Source organism: Cydia amplana, chromosome 15 (genome assembly GCF_948474715.1).
Source record: "Cydia amplana chromosome 15, ilCydAmpl1.1, whole genome shotgun sequence".
Lineage (NCBI taxonomy): Eukaryota > Metazoa > Arthropoda > Insecta > Lepidoptera > Tortricidae > Cydia > Cydia amplana.
Window position 1 is genome coordinate 12,810,159 of NC_086083.1, and position 16,557 is coordinate 12,826,715.

General features: G+C 36.4%; 1 protein-coding gene across 1 annotated transcript; it reads left to right on the top strand.

The window, feature by feature from the left end:
* Window positions 1–2,703: 2,703 nt before the first annotated feature.
* On the top strand, window positions 2,704–5,429 carry LOC134654824 (alpha-(1,3)-fucosyltransferase C-like). Its single transcript, XM_063510295.1, has 3 exons — window positions 2,704–3,838; window positions 4,095–4,205; window positions 5,228–5,429. Exons 1-3 carry the CDS (start codon window positions 2,850–2,852, stop codon window positions 5,427–5,429), a joined length of 1,302 nt encoding a protein of 433 aa, XP_063366365.1. The 5' UTR covers window positions 2,704–2,849.
* The last annotated feature ends 11,128 nt before the right edge of the window (window positions 5,430–16,557 follow it).

Below are 16,557 nucleotides of genomic sequence, written 5' to 3' on the forward strand. Positions count from 1 at the left end.
GAAACGACAAAAAAGATTTTTTTTAAGCTGAAGCGGAGATTTTCGTTTCGCTTGGTCAATTGAAAAATAAACTACGTGTAAGTATAACATTAGAATGAAATTAAATGATTGAAAATGAAAAAACCGAAAGATTTACATTTTTATAAGATCCATAACTTTCATACGGGTCTTACTTCGGATATAAATTGGTTTGCCTGAGGATAATTATTTGTAAGCGATGAGAAGAACGTTCCAGTTGATTTTCTTTCTCAGCGCTTTTCAGCCGTCAATTTAATGAATTCTGTGTTACGGATATATATTTTTATTGAAGAAATTATAAAAAAAATGTAAGAGCACCTTTGATGTACTACTCCAATACCTTAAGTAATCCTTTACTTAATATATAAAATAATTCCATGGCTTTTGAATTCTTCGCTCTAAACAAGAGACTTACAAGACCGAAGTGATCCCAGATTTCTGTGAATGAAGTTCGATACGTCGCTCTAAAAATAATGTTACCTATGAATTAAATAGCTGCCACATTCGAACTTTAAAATACGTCAAATATAGACGTTTCTTCAAACAAAAACGTCGTTTTTGACACTTGTTTGACACTGACATATCCGAACCATATGATTTCGATATCTAATATTTGACGTATCTTAAAGTTCGAATATGGCTGTAGGTGTCTACTTATACCTCAGCCCAATCTAGGGTACCTACTACACTCTATACCTAAGTACGGTCAACATCTTTAGACACTGGCATGTCAACAGCTGCTGACGATGTCGGTTCGGGCTCCTGTTTTGCATACCGTACCGGTTTTACATTACAATGTACTGAGAGCCCGTTCTGAATATATTTTGACATGAATGGAGTTGTGCCGGTTATGTTAGAATAGTTAAACAGAGAGCTATTTAAACTATTTTGATAAAAATTACCTATACATAAGTAGGTAGGTACATACATAATTTATTCACATAGACTGTAAATGCCATTATTTTATTTTAACTTCCGAATATCTTTCCGAACTATATTTTACACTAAATGCCATTAAATATAGCTAATTCATAGATAACTTATCATAGAAAAAAATATAGAGGAAGTAATGCCTCAACAGGCGAAAAAGAACCAACAAACTAAATTTTAGAAAAGATACCTATTAATAATAGTCATGTAAATCCATAAAATGCAATTTAAGCCTTGATAAATTTTATTGAAGTGCACTAAAGTAAGTGCATTAAATCATACGGCTATTAATTTTTCACTCTGAATTGTCAGTTTATTGCATTTCATATTCAATATCGACAATATCGACCTTTCAACGCTTTAACTATTTGTTGTGTAATTTTAATAGTTATTTCGTACGGCATTAGATCGCTTTTACAATGAACAATCGGTATCTTATCGCTTTTTTGTGCTATTTATATGTCAATTTCTAGCTTCATTTATTTCGAATTAAGGACAGAGTACACAAATTAGCAATTTATAAATATTCCGCTATACATATATTAACTTGAATTTTCGAATTAAGATAGATGAGGTATGATCAAACTAAATGGAACCAAATTCTATTGCGCAACTTTTACGTAGGTCTTAACCTAATCTTGTAGGGAAGCTTTAAGAAACATTAAAACAAATCCGAATATTTTGGATTAGTCTGCTTTTTTCTTAGAATACATTTAAAAGTGGACCCATAGGCCGTGAGTTCAAGTCACACCCAAAGCAGAAATTTTACCACTTTTTCCAAATGTATTTATTCTAAGCTTAAAATCATCGTTCGCAGACGTTTCTGCTTGTTAAAAACTAATTTAGTCTGCGGTTTTTGCTATAATTCTATCTAGACATCTTTAGTGGGTAATTAATAAATAATTAATTTGAAATTGAATAGGGGAGAGAAAGTTGGAGCCAGTTTTCTAAATATAGTTAAAAATATAGCTCCAATAAGAGAGTTATTTGTTTTCTATAACTTCCTTCCTACAAGATACACAAAGCAAAATTAATATGCACTTGATTTTTTCTAGAAAACTAAGTACATAGTTTATCATCAAATACCACAGTAATTCTAATATGTACACCAAAAAACGTAAAGAGAATTAAAATAAATTTCAATTTCAACAAACGCCGCACAGTGCTGTATAATTTCCCGGTAAAACTCACGTATGCAAATAGTACAAAAACTACACAGAGCGAAATATGTCGGCAATTATACTAAACAGAAAATTAAATATGAAAATCTCTTTGTTCGGACGAACGCGTGTCGAATAAGGACGTAAAACCATACTGCGGCGAAATGTGTTATACTTTTTTAGGTTAGAATCGCGTACGCTCCCGCGCGCTCGTGCGCTCCTCTCGGCGAACGCTATGCAAATCCTCCTAAATACCTACTATTTCTGTGACATGAGCTATGGAAAATGGACTTTGTTGCAAAGTCAATTGTGTTTAGTTTCCTTCCGCAGTGACGTAGGTATATGTATAGGTTGTTTATATTTTGTCGTGTACTTGCTTTTTAAAATTTTTATACATTTATATTTAATCCCATAAAAATACCTACTTGCTTGTATAAATAGTTTAGTCAACCTAGTTAGCGCTAAGTATGCCTAAATAAACTTTTGGTTTAAAGATTAAAACCAGTTTAAACTTTGTCTTCTTTTGTTGGCTGATCTCGGATATTTTTGCTGGCTGCGAACCTACTTATTTACAGGAGAAACAGTAGAAAGAAACAAATACTAAGTATTCAACCTTTCCACGTAAAGCTGATCATTTAACGTCATACATTCCGCATTCATCCCACAATCACGCAACATAAGTAATTTGTAAACAACAGTCGTTAAAGAGATCACACGCAGTCTGACACTCGCGTCTCGAACATGTCTCAAATACTGAAAGCCGTATTATTTGCCGCCTATGCAGCGCTTCTCATACATTTCCTTAAACTTCTACGCACACAGCAGAAAGTAATCGAAATTGAATACATCGTCAGACCTCCCGGCAGTTACAAGAAGATAATGAGAGAAATTAAAAAGATTACTGAGAAAAGTAAGAGCAAATATCAGTATACAGTCTTTGATAAAACCTTTGAGCAACCGCTTAGATTACCAGCAGATTTAAGGTATATTTTAAAGTGGACGCAAGCTATGACTCACTACTCAAATCCTGACTTTATTAACGGACAGAGGCCATTTTTGGACAATGACTGCCCTGTTTATAATTGTTTTATGACAAACGATAAAGGCCTTCTGCAAGATCCTAGATATTTTGACGCTATATTATTCGACGTTGAAAACAATTGGGATTATCATCCGAACATCAGAGCATTGCATCAGAAGTACATATTCACTGCTTCGGAGCCAGCCGGTCTGTTCCCTGTCTGTGAACCTTTGTACAACAACTACTACAACTGGACTTGGAGCTATAGACTTGACTCAACAATTCCCCAACCATTTTTCAATATCTACTTCAAAAACGGTACAATTGCTGGGCCTCAGTTGAAGATGCAGTGGCTTGAAAATTCTTACACTCTCTCGCAGCATATAAAATCGAAGCTAAAGAGAAAAACAAAGCTGGCCGCTTGGTTTGTATCGCATTGCAAAACAAAAAGCAAAAGGGAAAATCTTGCATCCGACTTGAATAAATATCTGGAAATGTATAATTTCACAATAGACATTTATGGTCTGTGCGGTAAACATGCTTGTCCTAAGGATGATTTGAATACCTGTTTGCAGATGTTACAGACGGAGTATTACTTTTATCTGGCATTTGAGAACTCGCTAGATGAGGATTATGTAACGGAAAAAGTGTTGAATGCGTTGAATTATTATACTGTACCTATAGTTTATGGAGGTGCTGATTATTCTAGGTGAGTTGACACGATTTTGCACCTATCTTGTGATTATCAACCAAGTATTTATGCTTAATTGTGTGATGTTTTCAATATTCTAAAATAAGCCAACCTCTAGGTTTCGACTCGGAAGTTATACGTATTAAATATGAAATATTGCCCCAGTTTAACCGAGAGCTCAATTGCCTGTAAGTGACTGTTTAAGATGTCTTCCATTAGGTATATATGCCACTAAGTTTATAGTACTACTATGTCTTCTATCTTTTGCTTTCAGGTTTTTGCCACCAGACTCGTATATTGATGCGAATAAAATGACCCCAGCGGCGTTAGCATCGATGATGATTGAGATCAGTAAAGACCCGGCCACTTATTACGCATATTTCGGGTAAGTTAAACAATAAGGATGACACGCTAGAACGGTCCGGGACCTGATCAAAGCGTCCGACACTTCGTTTTCTACGATGAATGACGAATTATCACGCTTTATATAGAAAAGGAAGTGTCGTACGCCGCCACCTGGACCTGGACCGTTCTAGTAACCTGAGATAACCGGTTGAGGTCTTGCACTACCGGTGGAGGTGGAACACGTGAGTTAAACCGTAAAATTACCTTAATAACAGCGAATCTTGTTGCGACTGCGTCCATTTTTGTATATAGCTACCGACAGCTACACCCAGGAACACAAGACCATCGTTGCCTAACACAGACAATTGTCCGATGAAAACAACGGACGTATATAAGCGGTCTTAGCGCTCAGTTAGATGGTGCGAGAACTCGCATGCGAGTTTCATTACATTGCGTTATTTGATCGGTCGGCTGAATTGATGTAACCTCAATGGTCCGCAATGTAACTAAAATCGTATACGAGTTCGCGCGCCGTCTAAATGAACCCTAAGGCACTCCAGATACCTACAAACTTCTGTGAAATAATGACTGACTGGTAAAATATCAAATGATTTGACGTATACTACCTAAGTACCTAAGTAGTATGTAACTCGATATGTCGTATCCTAACTTCCGTATGTAGGTAAGACAGGTAAGTGTACCTATCACTTACCCTTACACCAGGGCGTTTTTTTTTTGTTGTCCACTTCTCACTTTTTTTCTAATTTGGGATTTTTTTATGTTATTTCTATTCAGAATCACGAGCTCTTTCTATCCTAATAGGAGAAAAAAAGTGTCCTAAGGTTTTTGTTTCCATTACGTCACCATTTTTTATAGACTTTGTATGGCGGTCGCGCAATGGAAAGATCGAAAAATGTATGGAAATTTTGGGACACTTTTTTTCTCCTATTAGGATAGACAGGGCTCGTGATTCTGATTAGAAATAACATAAAAAATCCCAAATTTGAAAAAAAAGTGTAGGGGACAACAAAAAAAAAGCCCAGTCCATAAGTTTGTTTACAGGTGGCATCGTAACTACACCTACAAAGCCAACTCCCTGGGGTCACACCTCTGCCGGCTCTGCGAAATGCTGAACGACCCCCATCAGCCTTCTGAACTTAGGAACTTCACCCAGTGGTGGAACACTGAGGGTAACTGCCAGGAAAAGGTGGCTGATGCTAAGGAATTAAATAGCCAAATAAGTTCCAGCACTGTTAATGTGTAATTGATAATGAATTAATAAATTGTTTATAGTGTTTCTTTTTTTTTATAAATCAATCGTTTGTTTCATTTTAATCCAAAAAAAATACAACCATTAAAAAATCTTTTACAACTAAGAAATATTTTATTATTATTTATCAAATAAGTTAATTAAAGTTTATTTACTTAATATTTAAGTAGGTAGGTACATACATTTTTAAAACTTGTTTAGTTAGAATTAAAATATAAATCTTTGTTTTTAAAATAAGGTTCCAAACTTATATTTTTATAAGAAAGGTACTTACGTGAAATCTTGAAAATGATCCTGGCGGAGTAGAAAGGAGTATAAAATTTTATAATGTAGTTCAGTACGGATATGATGGTCGTTCTTGTCTACGTGACAGCGTGATAAAACGGTGTCCGTCACTTTCTTTCCCACTGTGTTAAACAGTGACAGTTATTTTATCACGTGGATAAAGATGGATAAAGCTATCCATAATAGGCAGGCAGAAAATAGGTCAGGAAAATTATGTTTTTTTTCTTCCCGTTCAGCTTAATTTAAAACTATCAGCAAAACAATAATATTCAGAAAGTATCATATTATTTAGGTAGGTACTATTTGACTGTGACGTAAGAGTCCGCGTCACCTAGTCACTAAATATGAGCCTCTACTGAAATTATAATAATAATCACTTCCATCCCTAAATTCTACCGCCCTATCGAACCGAGAGGCCGTCATCAAAATATAATAGCCTTAACGCCCAAGGTGTCAGCAAAATTTTTAATTATATTCGTAAAAAAATGGCGGCCAATGGTGATGACTCTGTAATTGGAATCATTCCGAATCGAGGCTTTGAATAACGAGTCTTAAACGAGCGCGGTAAGAGGATTGCGAATATAAACGTTTGGGGACTGTTTTTGCTGTTGCTACTGTCACCAGGTCAGGGTATTTTTTATATTATGAATTTTATTGCTGATACACGGAAGTGTTTAGTTATCTATAATTTCCAAATTAGAAAGAATAAAATTACAGCAATTTAGGCATTACCGTTGGGAGTATCAAGACAACGCAATTGATCAAAATTCTGGTAAGATGATAAGTGGATAAATACACATCGTACCGCCCAGTGACCCCAGTGCAAGTGTTCAGTAAAATGTAGAAAGTGACGCTTAGCAGCGTCCAGACGCAAGCAACAAAAATGAATAAGTACTTGTATATTTTTGAGATCTTGACGTACTTAGGTAGGTCTAACATTTTTTGTCATTTCATGCAGTTTCCATTAAAAAAAACGTTTCCATGACGTTTAAAAATATATAGTGGAAAACCTTACTTTATTAGTTACTGAATGTTACGAATATTTTGATCCTCACTAGTTACGTACCTATACTTATTTTAGTTTTAGCTTTCAAATAAACATACCAACGCAAACCCCCTGTAGTGTTTTGCTAGCAAACGAAACAAGTCTGTGACATACATCATTAGTCGCAGTTCTCAAACTTTATTTGACTGCAACTTTGTCGGCGTCGAACGAGTTCTGCTTAAAAGCACTATGGACATTCCCGGGAATTTCATCCAATTTACTGGAAAAAAATCCATTTCGTTATATAAAGTAGTTGAGACCATGCTAAGTTTGCACTTTTGGCAGTGACAGTGTATGGCCACGCCACACTTCACGTAAAACTTGGCGGGCAACTAACGCAGCGTACTACGCAGGTGAACAACACGCGAACGCGAAGCGAAGCGATGCGGCGCGGGGTGAATCAATCCTTTGATACCAAAAGTGTCTTACGTGGGCGATCTCGTTGCGAACGCGAATGCCGTGGGGTCGCCGCGCCGCTTCGCTTCGTGTTCGCGAGTTGTTCGCTTACGCAGCGGGTGGTCGGATCCAATGTAACAGATGATCGGATAGTCTGCCGCGCTGATACCTAAGTGTTGGACACATTATATTAATTAGCATCTTAAGAGTTGGTTCCGTTTGAGGGACAAAAGGTGCATATTTCTGCAGATGTCACCTGTATATAATTTCTTAATTCATCGACATCGGCTAAAGGTTTGTCAGTTTTTAAATGAAAATTTTAAGCAGTTTTATTCTTCTTTATAATTATTTCTCTTTAATCTCTCATTCTGAAGCCATATCCACCGCTAGCTGTCAGTCGAGGTAAGGATCCCAATCATAGCTGGAGCACACTTCCTACTCCAGCAAACTGCAAAAATAAACTCACAGCAAACTCTACCTGGCTAATATAATGAATGTGAACTTCGAATGCTTGACTTTTAAGGTAAAATCCAGAAGGTAATGTTGAAAGAGTAGAAAAAATACCTTGGATTGGAATCCATACTTTGCACAAGCTATTTGTATAAAACTAAATGTGACTTGTTGAACTTTCGGAAGTGCTTGTTCCTATATTTTATTCAGATTTGGTATTCTAAATAGCTATTTAAATTAACTAAATATTTTTGGTTTCAACCTCAGTCTGGTGAAAATATAAAAGCTAAATGAGCCAATACTTTGTATTAAGTATTTAATTATTACTTTTCGGTCCTATTTAGAAACTTGTTAATATCGAACACAACTATGTACTTACTTACTAAATAAGCCGAGAAAGACCAGGCCGCGTAGCCAAGATGCCGATCGCTTACGCTCCGTAGCGATCGAAACGCAACTGTCACTGTCGCACTAATATGGAAGAGTGATAGAGAGACATAATGCTTTTCGTTATCGAAACGATAGCGATTGTAACCTTGGCTAGGCCGGCAGTTGATTCTAAGTTAACAACAATACTTTGTATGAAGTATTTAATGATTACTTTTCGATCCTATTTAGAAAACTTAATATCGAACACAACTATGTACTAAATAAGCCGAGAAACACCAGGAAGTCGATTCAGATTTAACAATTTATTATAGTTTTGAACTGGTTTCGATACGACTTTACGATAATCTTAGTGATTGGCGCGCATTTTCATTAGGCGTTAGGCGTGGCTCACTCCGCGATTTCGTCGCGTCGCTACAAGTACGTGCGGCCCACACCAATTTTGGTGTCTAGCCAAAGTAGTTGCCGCGCACCGCTACGGAACGGACGCCTGCTCGCGCTTGCGCCACCCGGTCATATCTATCGTAATAAACGCGTTTTGTTAGATAGGTAGTGAATCTTTTGTACCTAGTACTATTATTTATTCTGTACTTTCATTTCATTTCGCATGAAATCTTGATCTGGAAGGTCGTATCAAAATAAGCTCCAAAACCGTAACATGTTAAGTCTGAATCGAGTTCCCGCTTTCCGGATAACTCTTGTAAAAGCGCAGGTTGCGCGACTTCCATAACTTCTGTTTCTTAATTTATGTTTTGATTAAGTTGAGGAAGCTTTGAAACTCGGAGAGACTATTAGACAACTTTTAATAGCTATTTCATACCTACTTATTTTTTCCCTATTTATATTATTTTGATTAAAAAATAAAAATAATTAATGTTGTTACAGTTAATTTTTTTTACAGAAATAGAATGGTGATGTTACATTATCATTAATTTTGTAAATTACCAAAGAAAAAAACCACAATGTAATATTAGCGAAGTTCAACAATGATTACCTACTTGATTAGGTACTTAGCCTAAAATAAAACTCTATTTTACTAAGGACCACTCGCACCATGCATCCCACTAACCCAGGGGTTAACCGGTTAAACCGTTAACCCAGTGTCAAATTGTACTGGTAAACATGGTAACTCCAGGTTTAACCGGTTAACCCAGGGTTAGTGGGATGGTGCAAGTGGCGCTAAGATACCTGGAAAATATACATATATCATAACTTGGTTCTATTAGTTAATGCTAAGTTATTACCGTTATTAGGGAAGGAATAATATATAAATATAAATTCATAGCAGAGTCTATAGAAAATCCCAATTCTAAATCTTCACAGACCACTCATTTATATTTATAGATTGCAAACAGTACTAAATAAAGTGCACTTTTGCCACATTACTAAACGGCGTATATCATGACTTATAGTCACGCCATTTGCGACCTTATATCAAACTAGAAAGGTTTTAGTAAGAGTTAAGCGTATTAGTAATTCGTGAAAAGAAATGCCTTTTGGATTCGATATTAGTTTTAGTGGCAAAGTTCGGTGGATATATGTGGCGTTAACAAAATCACCGCTCAGCTATTATTACTATTGCTTACTTCGCGAGCGTTGGCTTCTGTAGACCAGTTTAACGTTGACTGTCCAAGTGTCCAGGCAACCAGACTGTGGAACGTTCTCCCACTCTCTATAATCCTCCTGCGACCCAGAAGCATTTGTTTAGTTTTTGAATTTGGAACCCTTAGTTACTCAATGAAAGTTCAAAATATTTTTAGGAATATGTATAAAAATTTGTACGCAGGGCCTTAGGAGGCTATCAAACAAGCGTGCTATTGTGCTAGTCAATCAGTGCTTACCCATCATGGCCGTCATACCTAATTACTTGCGTATTTCTACATGCAATTAATGTTAAAATAAAGTAAGGATAACTGCCGCTAGACCGGGCTGGGGCCGGGCCAGCTTCCGGCGCTTTTTTTTCTATGGAAAGCACCACGTGATCAACGATGACAATCATATCGGACGCCTCGGCCCGGGCCCGGCCCGGTCTACCGTGAGTCATTCTTTATTGTCACTTTGCTTTCACTTTCATGCACCGTAAAACGGGGTGAGTAGGTTTCGCGGGGAGAGGTGGGTTATGAATTGAAAGGGGGATGAGAAGGGATTTTAAGGCTACTGCTACAAAAATTATGTATTCCAATTTAAAATGGAGCTATAGTAATACGCATAATAAAAAAAATCGATCCAACAATCTTCCAAAATCACCTTTGTATGAAAACCCCTCTCACCCCAAATACGAGACACTACGGGGTGAGGTGGGTTTTTACTCTTTATCGTCAAAGTTATGAAATGGAACTACCCAAAATAAAATAAAAACTAGAATACAAACGTCCGGAACACTTATTATATACACCATTCAGTTTTCATAATTATGTAAAAATAAAATGTTATCGAGGTTTGAATTTCAGTTTTGACTACTTTTGACCCTACTCACCCCATTTTACGGTATAAAAAAACTATTTTTTTACTTTCTTTTATTACATTGCTACTAATAAAGAGCCTTGCAGCGTGCTGTACATACTAATCTCGGCTTGTGCTGTTGATACTTGTGTGTGTAACTGATTTGTAACTATGTTTGTTCTTTATATATTTAATTTTAATTAGTGAGAACCTGTAATTGACTGTGTAAATCTATTGTAGCTCTTAGACATGTTTATAGCTGTTGCTTTTCCATGTATGTAATAAAAAATAAAAATAAAATAAAAACGTCTCAGTATATTCGCTCGAACTCAAAGCCCGGAATGCAACAGGAATACAGACCCTGGGCTCCCAACTTGTTAATTAGTTTCGTTCACTACTTTGCTGGCCGTACTTACGGGGACTCTTGAGATATTGGAGGTGATTAGGTTGGGGGGGATTTGGCCGCGCGCCGAAATCGAATGAAGTGTTTTTAAGAAGCATGTTTTGTACAGTCGCCACCAGATATATCGGAGAGGCTAAAGCGCTCACAAATATCTGAACACGCCTCTATTGTCATTGCGTTAGAGTGCGTGTTCAGATATTGTGAACACCTTGGCCGCTCCGATATATTTGATGGCGACTGTACCAGAAATCAGAAGACGAATAGCCAAGCAGAAATGGGGGAAATTAAATCATTGAATTTGGGCTCACTACTATAACGTTTAACCGAGGTGCCTGGTAAGAAGTTATTATCAAGTATTATGATCAGCTGCGGACTGGCGGAGCCTTCAGGCTATGTTACACGAAACTGATTTATATTATGTTATGTAACTCAAAATGTAATACATAAACTAGTTTTAGTTCCAAAACAAAGCTACCTTCTATTAGAAAATCACTTCATTCAACCTCCTAGGATAAACTATTTTAATATCTACTCATCAATATTTATCTATGTATCAGTAGGTACATATAATTAACCCTCCCTTAGTTTCACAAAAAAATTCAATATAAGTAAGTAAATTCGGGTAAGTGGCTGAGGAAGGGTGGCCTTCATTCCAGGGCCTGTTTACTTATTGATTAGTGTTTAGTGCGGGCTCAGACATTTGCCACTAAACACAAGCATCAAGACGCAAATGTATAACTCGCAAGAAACACTAATATCTAAGTGTGTAAACAAGCCCCAATGTGAAAGCCAACCACACTTACCCATATTTACCTTCACTACATAGTATAAAACGAAGTCGCTTCCCGCTGTCTGTCTGTATGCTTAGATCTTTAAAACTACGCAACGGATTTTGATGCGGTTTTTTTAATAGATACCTAGAGTGATTCAAGAGGAAGGTTTATGTATAATTTGTTGACCCGTGCGAAGCCGGGGCGGGTCGCTAGTATTACATAAAGTACAAATGACAAGGGTATTTTCCTACTAGTCAAATCAGTTTCTTTTTTAGAACTGTCAAAACGATTTGCTTATATGGAATTTATATGAAACAAGGTGACGTCACGGTCAACTAGGTCAGTTTTCTATCTGATTTATTAAAATAGGACTTGTGCTTAAAAATAACTGCTATCTATGTTTTTATAATAATAATATGGTGCTTTATTTCATGCATGTTGTGAAATAATTTATTATTTCAAATACAGTCAAATACCCTTATTAAAAGAAAATTTTGTCAGATACTCGTATTTTCTCAAATAAGTACACAATTAATATTCGAGCTAGTGGCCCTATTAAGGACAGCAAAAATCGTTTTACGGACCCATAAATAGTTAGGTTGGAAAGCAAACGAATCCTACTCAACAAAAGAAAATGCTTTAAAGAGAAACGTAATATGCGCGAACAAAGTTCAAGCCAAAAACTAACTTTTCTTTACTGAACGGTGTTTTAGTTCTGAGTCATCAGTGCACGCCCTTTCCGTGTACAGGGAACGTTACTTTTCTAAACAGTGCAACGATTTTATGTGAAAAAGATAGGTTGCCTGCCGAAGAAAAAAGCTGAGAGTAGAATGGCCATTTATAATCTTCAGACCGAAGATTATAAATTTTAGATGAAACATTTTTGTTGAGTTTTTATTGAACCAATGTTTTTCAAGCCAATGTATGAAGATTATTCGAGTTTTTATACAGGGTGCCATTTGAGTCGTGATCAGTAATATGTTTTTCTAACTCCATAAACAACGAGTAATTTAATGCTCCTACTCTTACTAAAATCAGACAAGATTTTTTTAATTTTTTCGTTTATTTTTTGTCATATATTTTAATGGTGTTTAAAAAAACAAATAGTACAGTTACAGTAGCTTAGGTACCTTCATTTCACATAAATCAAGGAATATAAGGAAGGAACAAGTAGGTAACTGTCGTCAAAAATTCTATAAATAAAATTATTATATTAACACCATATCTGATATACTTTTTGTATGATGTCAATTCCAATCAATGTGGATATGCCTAGGAACTGAAGAAATAACAAATTAAAATTGTAATAGTAATTATTTCAATATACCTACTACTTGTAGCTGAAGAAGTATTTTTATAAGTACTTACAAAAGATGTATAGGTATACAAATATTTACAAGTACTTATATATAAGTACAAATTCTAACCACATCACATTAATTAAATCAAATACGCAAATAAATTATAAGTTTAAAATGACAAATGAAATCGGAATTAATTTAAAAAAGTGTGCCGTAAATAACACACCCACATCAGCGTAAAATGTCAACTGAGAATAATCCACGTTCCGCGCACCTGCTGCAAAGAAATGTATTTATTTGGTTCTTGATAAGGCTCCACCGCACTCTACCTACCTACTGGCACTGGCACATCAGGGCCCCGTTTTTTAAAAGCTTGTAACTTGTACCTAATACAAGTGGAAGTCCCTTTCTAACAGCAGCTGTCAAAAAGTGACATCCGCTTGTATTACAAGTTACAAGCTTTTGAGAAACGGGCCCCTGATGTGCCTTCGGAAATTGGTATATAGATGGTCAAACATATTTGTCAGTAAATAGGAACAAAAACAACTATACTCATCCTTTTCTTTTGGGTGCTAGTACTAGTGTAAGACAAAGATAGTATGACTCTCCCTGTCTATGTTTGAAATAAGACAGTCCTTTGACACACTATAAAATGTGTTTCTTCAAAATACATATACGATGTACAGAAAACCCAATCCACTGCGACAACGTGGGAAATTAGGAAACCAAAGAAGATCCGTAAATTACAATAGTTATTTGTACAACAAGAGATCAAAGTTTGATATTTCTTCGAGTGCTTATTTTGAGTCCCGTGCAAGCGAAAGATTCTATACTAGATTCACGAGCGTAGCGAGTGAATCTAATTTAGAATCTTGAGCGTAGTAAGGGACTCAAAACCGCACGAGATGTAAATAACTTTGATCTCATGTAGTTCACAAAACTTTTCACCTCAGCAGTGAGAACATATTAGAGAACACGAAAAATGTATTCCTTCTTCATCGCTTACCTACTCACTCATGTTTTCTTAAGATATACCAACAATTAAGTTTTCACCTCAGCAGCTCGAACAAGGGTACTTTGCTACTTAAAAACAGTGAGCAAAATCGCATTTTGCTCATTTTGTCTTCACTCAGTGAGCAAAATGCGATTGTGCTCACTGTTTTTATGTAGCAAAGTACCCTTGTTCGAGCTGCTGAGGTGAAAAAAAGATTAGATGGCCTATCGAAAACTCCGAAGTGTCCAGTCAGCAAATTAATGCCTTTTTTTACATTCCATAATCTGTCTGTTTTCAACAACATAAAAAATTATAATTATGAAAGAATAAACAATAGATGTAGATGGTTTTTGCAACAAATGTTTTTCTATTCTATTCAATAAAGAATAAATATGTACCACAAATACATGTATTAGATAAGACACCCACATCAGCGTAAAATGTCAACGGGGTAATCCAACGGCTACACATACGCACCTGCTGCAAAGAAATCTATCTGTTCAGTTCAGTTGTGTTACCAGGGACGTGTATTTCTGAGTGTTACATAAAAGCAGTCAACTCTAGCCTCCGCAAACATCCAGGGGATGCGCTGGCTGCCAAGGTGACAATTGCTTGCGCTTCGCGTCGAGGCCCCGTAGACAACATGCCAATCGCTAACGCTCCATAGCGAACGAAACGCAATTGTCACTGTCACACTAATATGGAAGAGTGATAGACAGACACAAAGCGATTCGATGGCGAAGCGCAAGCGATCATCACCTTGACTAGGCCGCCAGCTGCCTCAGCACACGCATGTATTGCACGCGTAGGGCGATGTAACATAGGTCATTTTTACCTCACCTACAGGGACATACATACCGCGGTATTCGGAAAACAAGATCCATTCTAGAGAAGAGAACGATACGATATGTACTAGATACCAACTAGTTTAGATTTCAACTAGATATCTTTTGCAACTCAATTCGGACAACCAATGTCACTTTTACGTTAAATTATCGTTTTAAGATCGTTTTGAGATCTAAATACATAATAACGAGACGTTTTAGACATTGTGAAAATCATTCAAGGGTATCTCCAGAATCGCGGAAATGTCAAATTTGACAGGCTAGATCTTAAGAATATCGTTGTCGTATATTGGTCTAATAGATATCTAGTTCAAAATCCGAATCGGGCCCATACTGTCTAAGTGTCTATATTTACAGCTAAAACCAAGTATTTCAAACTAATTTTCATTAATAATATCGCTCCGAAAAAAGAATTTCATTCTTACAACAATAGTAACACAGTACTGTCCGCAAACACCGCCCTCAAAACTGTTTTTGCGCACATTTATTGTTCTCCGCTGAATACTGTTATCGCCACCGATGGCTGCCCACAAGCAAACTCGATTCACAACTAATATTTTACACATTCACTCGAAAGTAAAAAGTATAGGCCATCGGCGCGTTTTTGTGCCGGTAACAAAAATCAGGAACATGATTTTTTTTTCATAAATCGTAAGTTATTTTAATGTTAATGTTTAATAACCTGTAAAAATAACATTAGTAAGTATATTATTTTTGTTCAAGCATAAGTTTAGTGGGTAAAAATTATGAGAAAATTTACACATAAAACACAATACACGAATTTAAACATAATATACGCAATAGACAGTTATGGATATGATCGGACAGTGTGTATAGTGACATATCTGGATCTGGTTAGTGAAATGTCACTTTTGAGTCTGACAGATCATATCAACTCCAGATCAATATCATAACCTCAATCAGAATAATGGTTGATTTCGTAATGCTACGCCGTAGCGCGTAGAAGGCGTTCTCCGCCGGAATATCCCGTCATGGAGGACGATTCTAAGGTAAAAATCGAACATGGTTTTTTTTTATTTTAATACGACTTGCAGTGTATCTGGAACGCCCAATATATCGTATCAATATCAAACCCATCAACAAATTTTGATAATGTAAATACCGCTCATGTACAATTTAAAGCATCCAACAAGAGAATAAAAAAATTACCTGACGATAAAATGTCACATACCCAGTTATCGCCGTGAACAGTAATAACTGGCGCGGGCGACCGCTCAAATGAAAATTAAATGATGAATAGATATGCGGTCTCCGGCAAAAACCGCCATTAATTCTACTGACGCTCGCGGCGCTCTGTTGTTACTTACTCTGTTTTGATTTTTGCAACTCGCTTATTTTTTTTATCACGTCAGTAGCAAATAAGCATACAGCCTTAGTGGACTATAGACGCCTGAAACTCTAGTGATGCTACATACGTGTTGCCGAGCCTAACACATTCACCGCCGAGCTACGGCCGTAGCCGATAACATGGGTTTCCCGGTATGTAGCGAAAATGCTTCGTAGAGGCAAATCGATAACGTATCGTGATTAGCGCTGATTGGGTTAAAATTGGCTTTGTCATTGCTTTCCCTGAAGAAAATCTCGAGAAAACTGAATGCGTAGGGTGATCCTGCTGACGTCTCCAGAATCAGCCTGTATTGCAATGAGAGTAAATTCTTAATAATTAATTCACTTGGCTCATTCACGTTTATACCTGTCCTTAACCATAAGCTGCTATTTGCTAAGCTACACTTGCATGTTGAATGGCATTATACTATATGTGACAATTATTTAAAATACT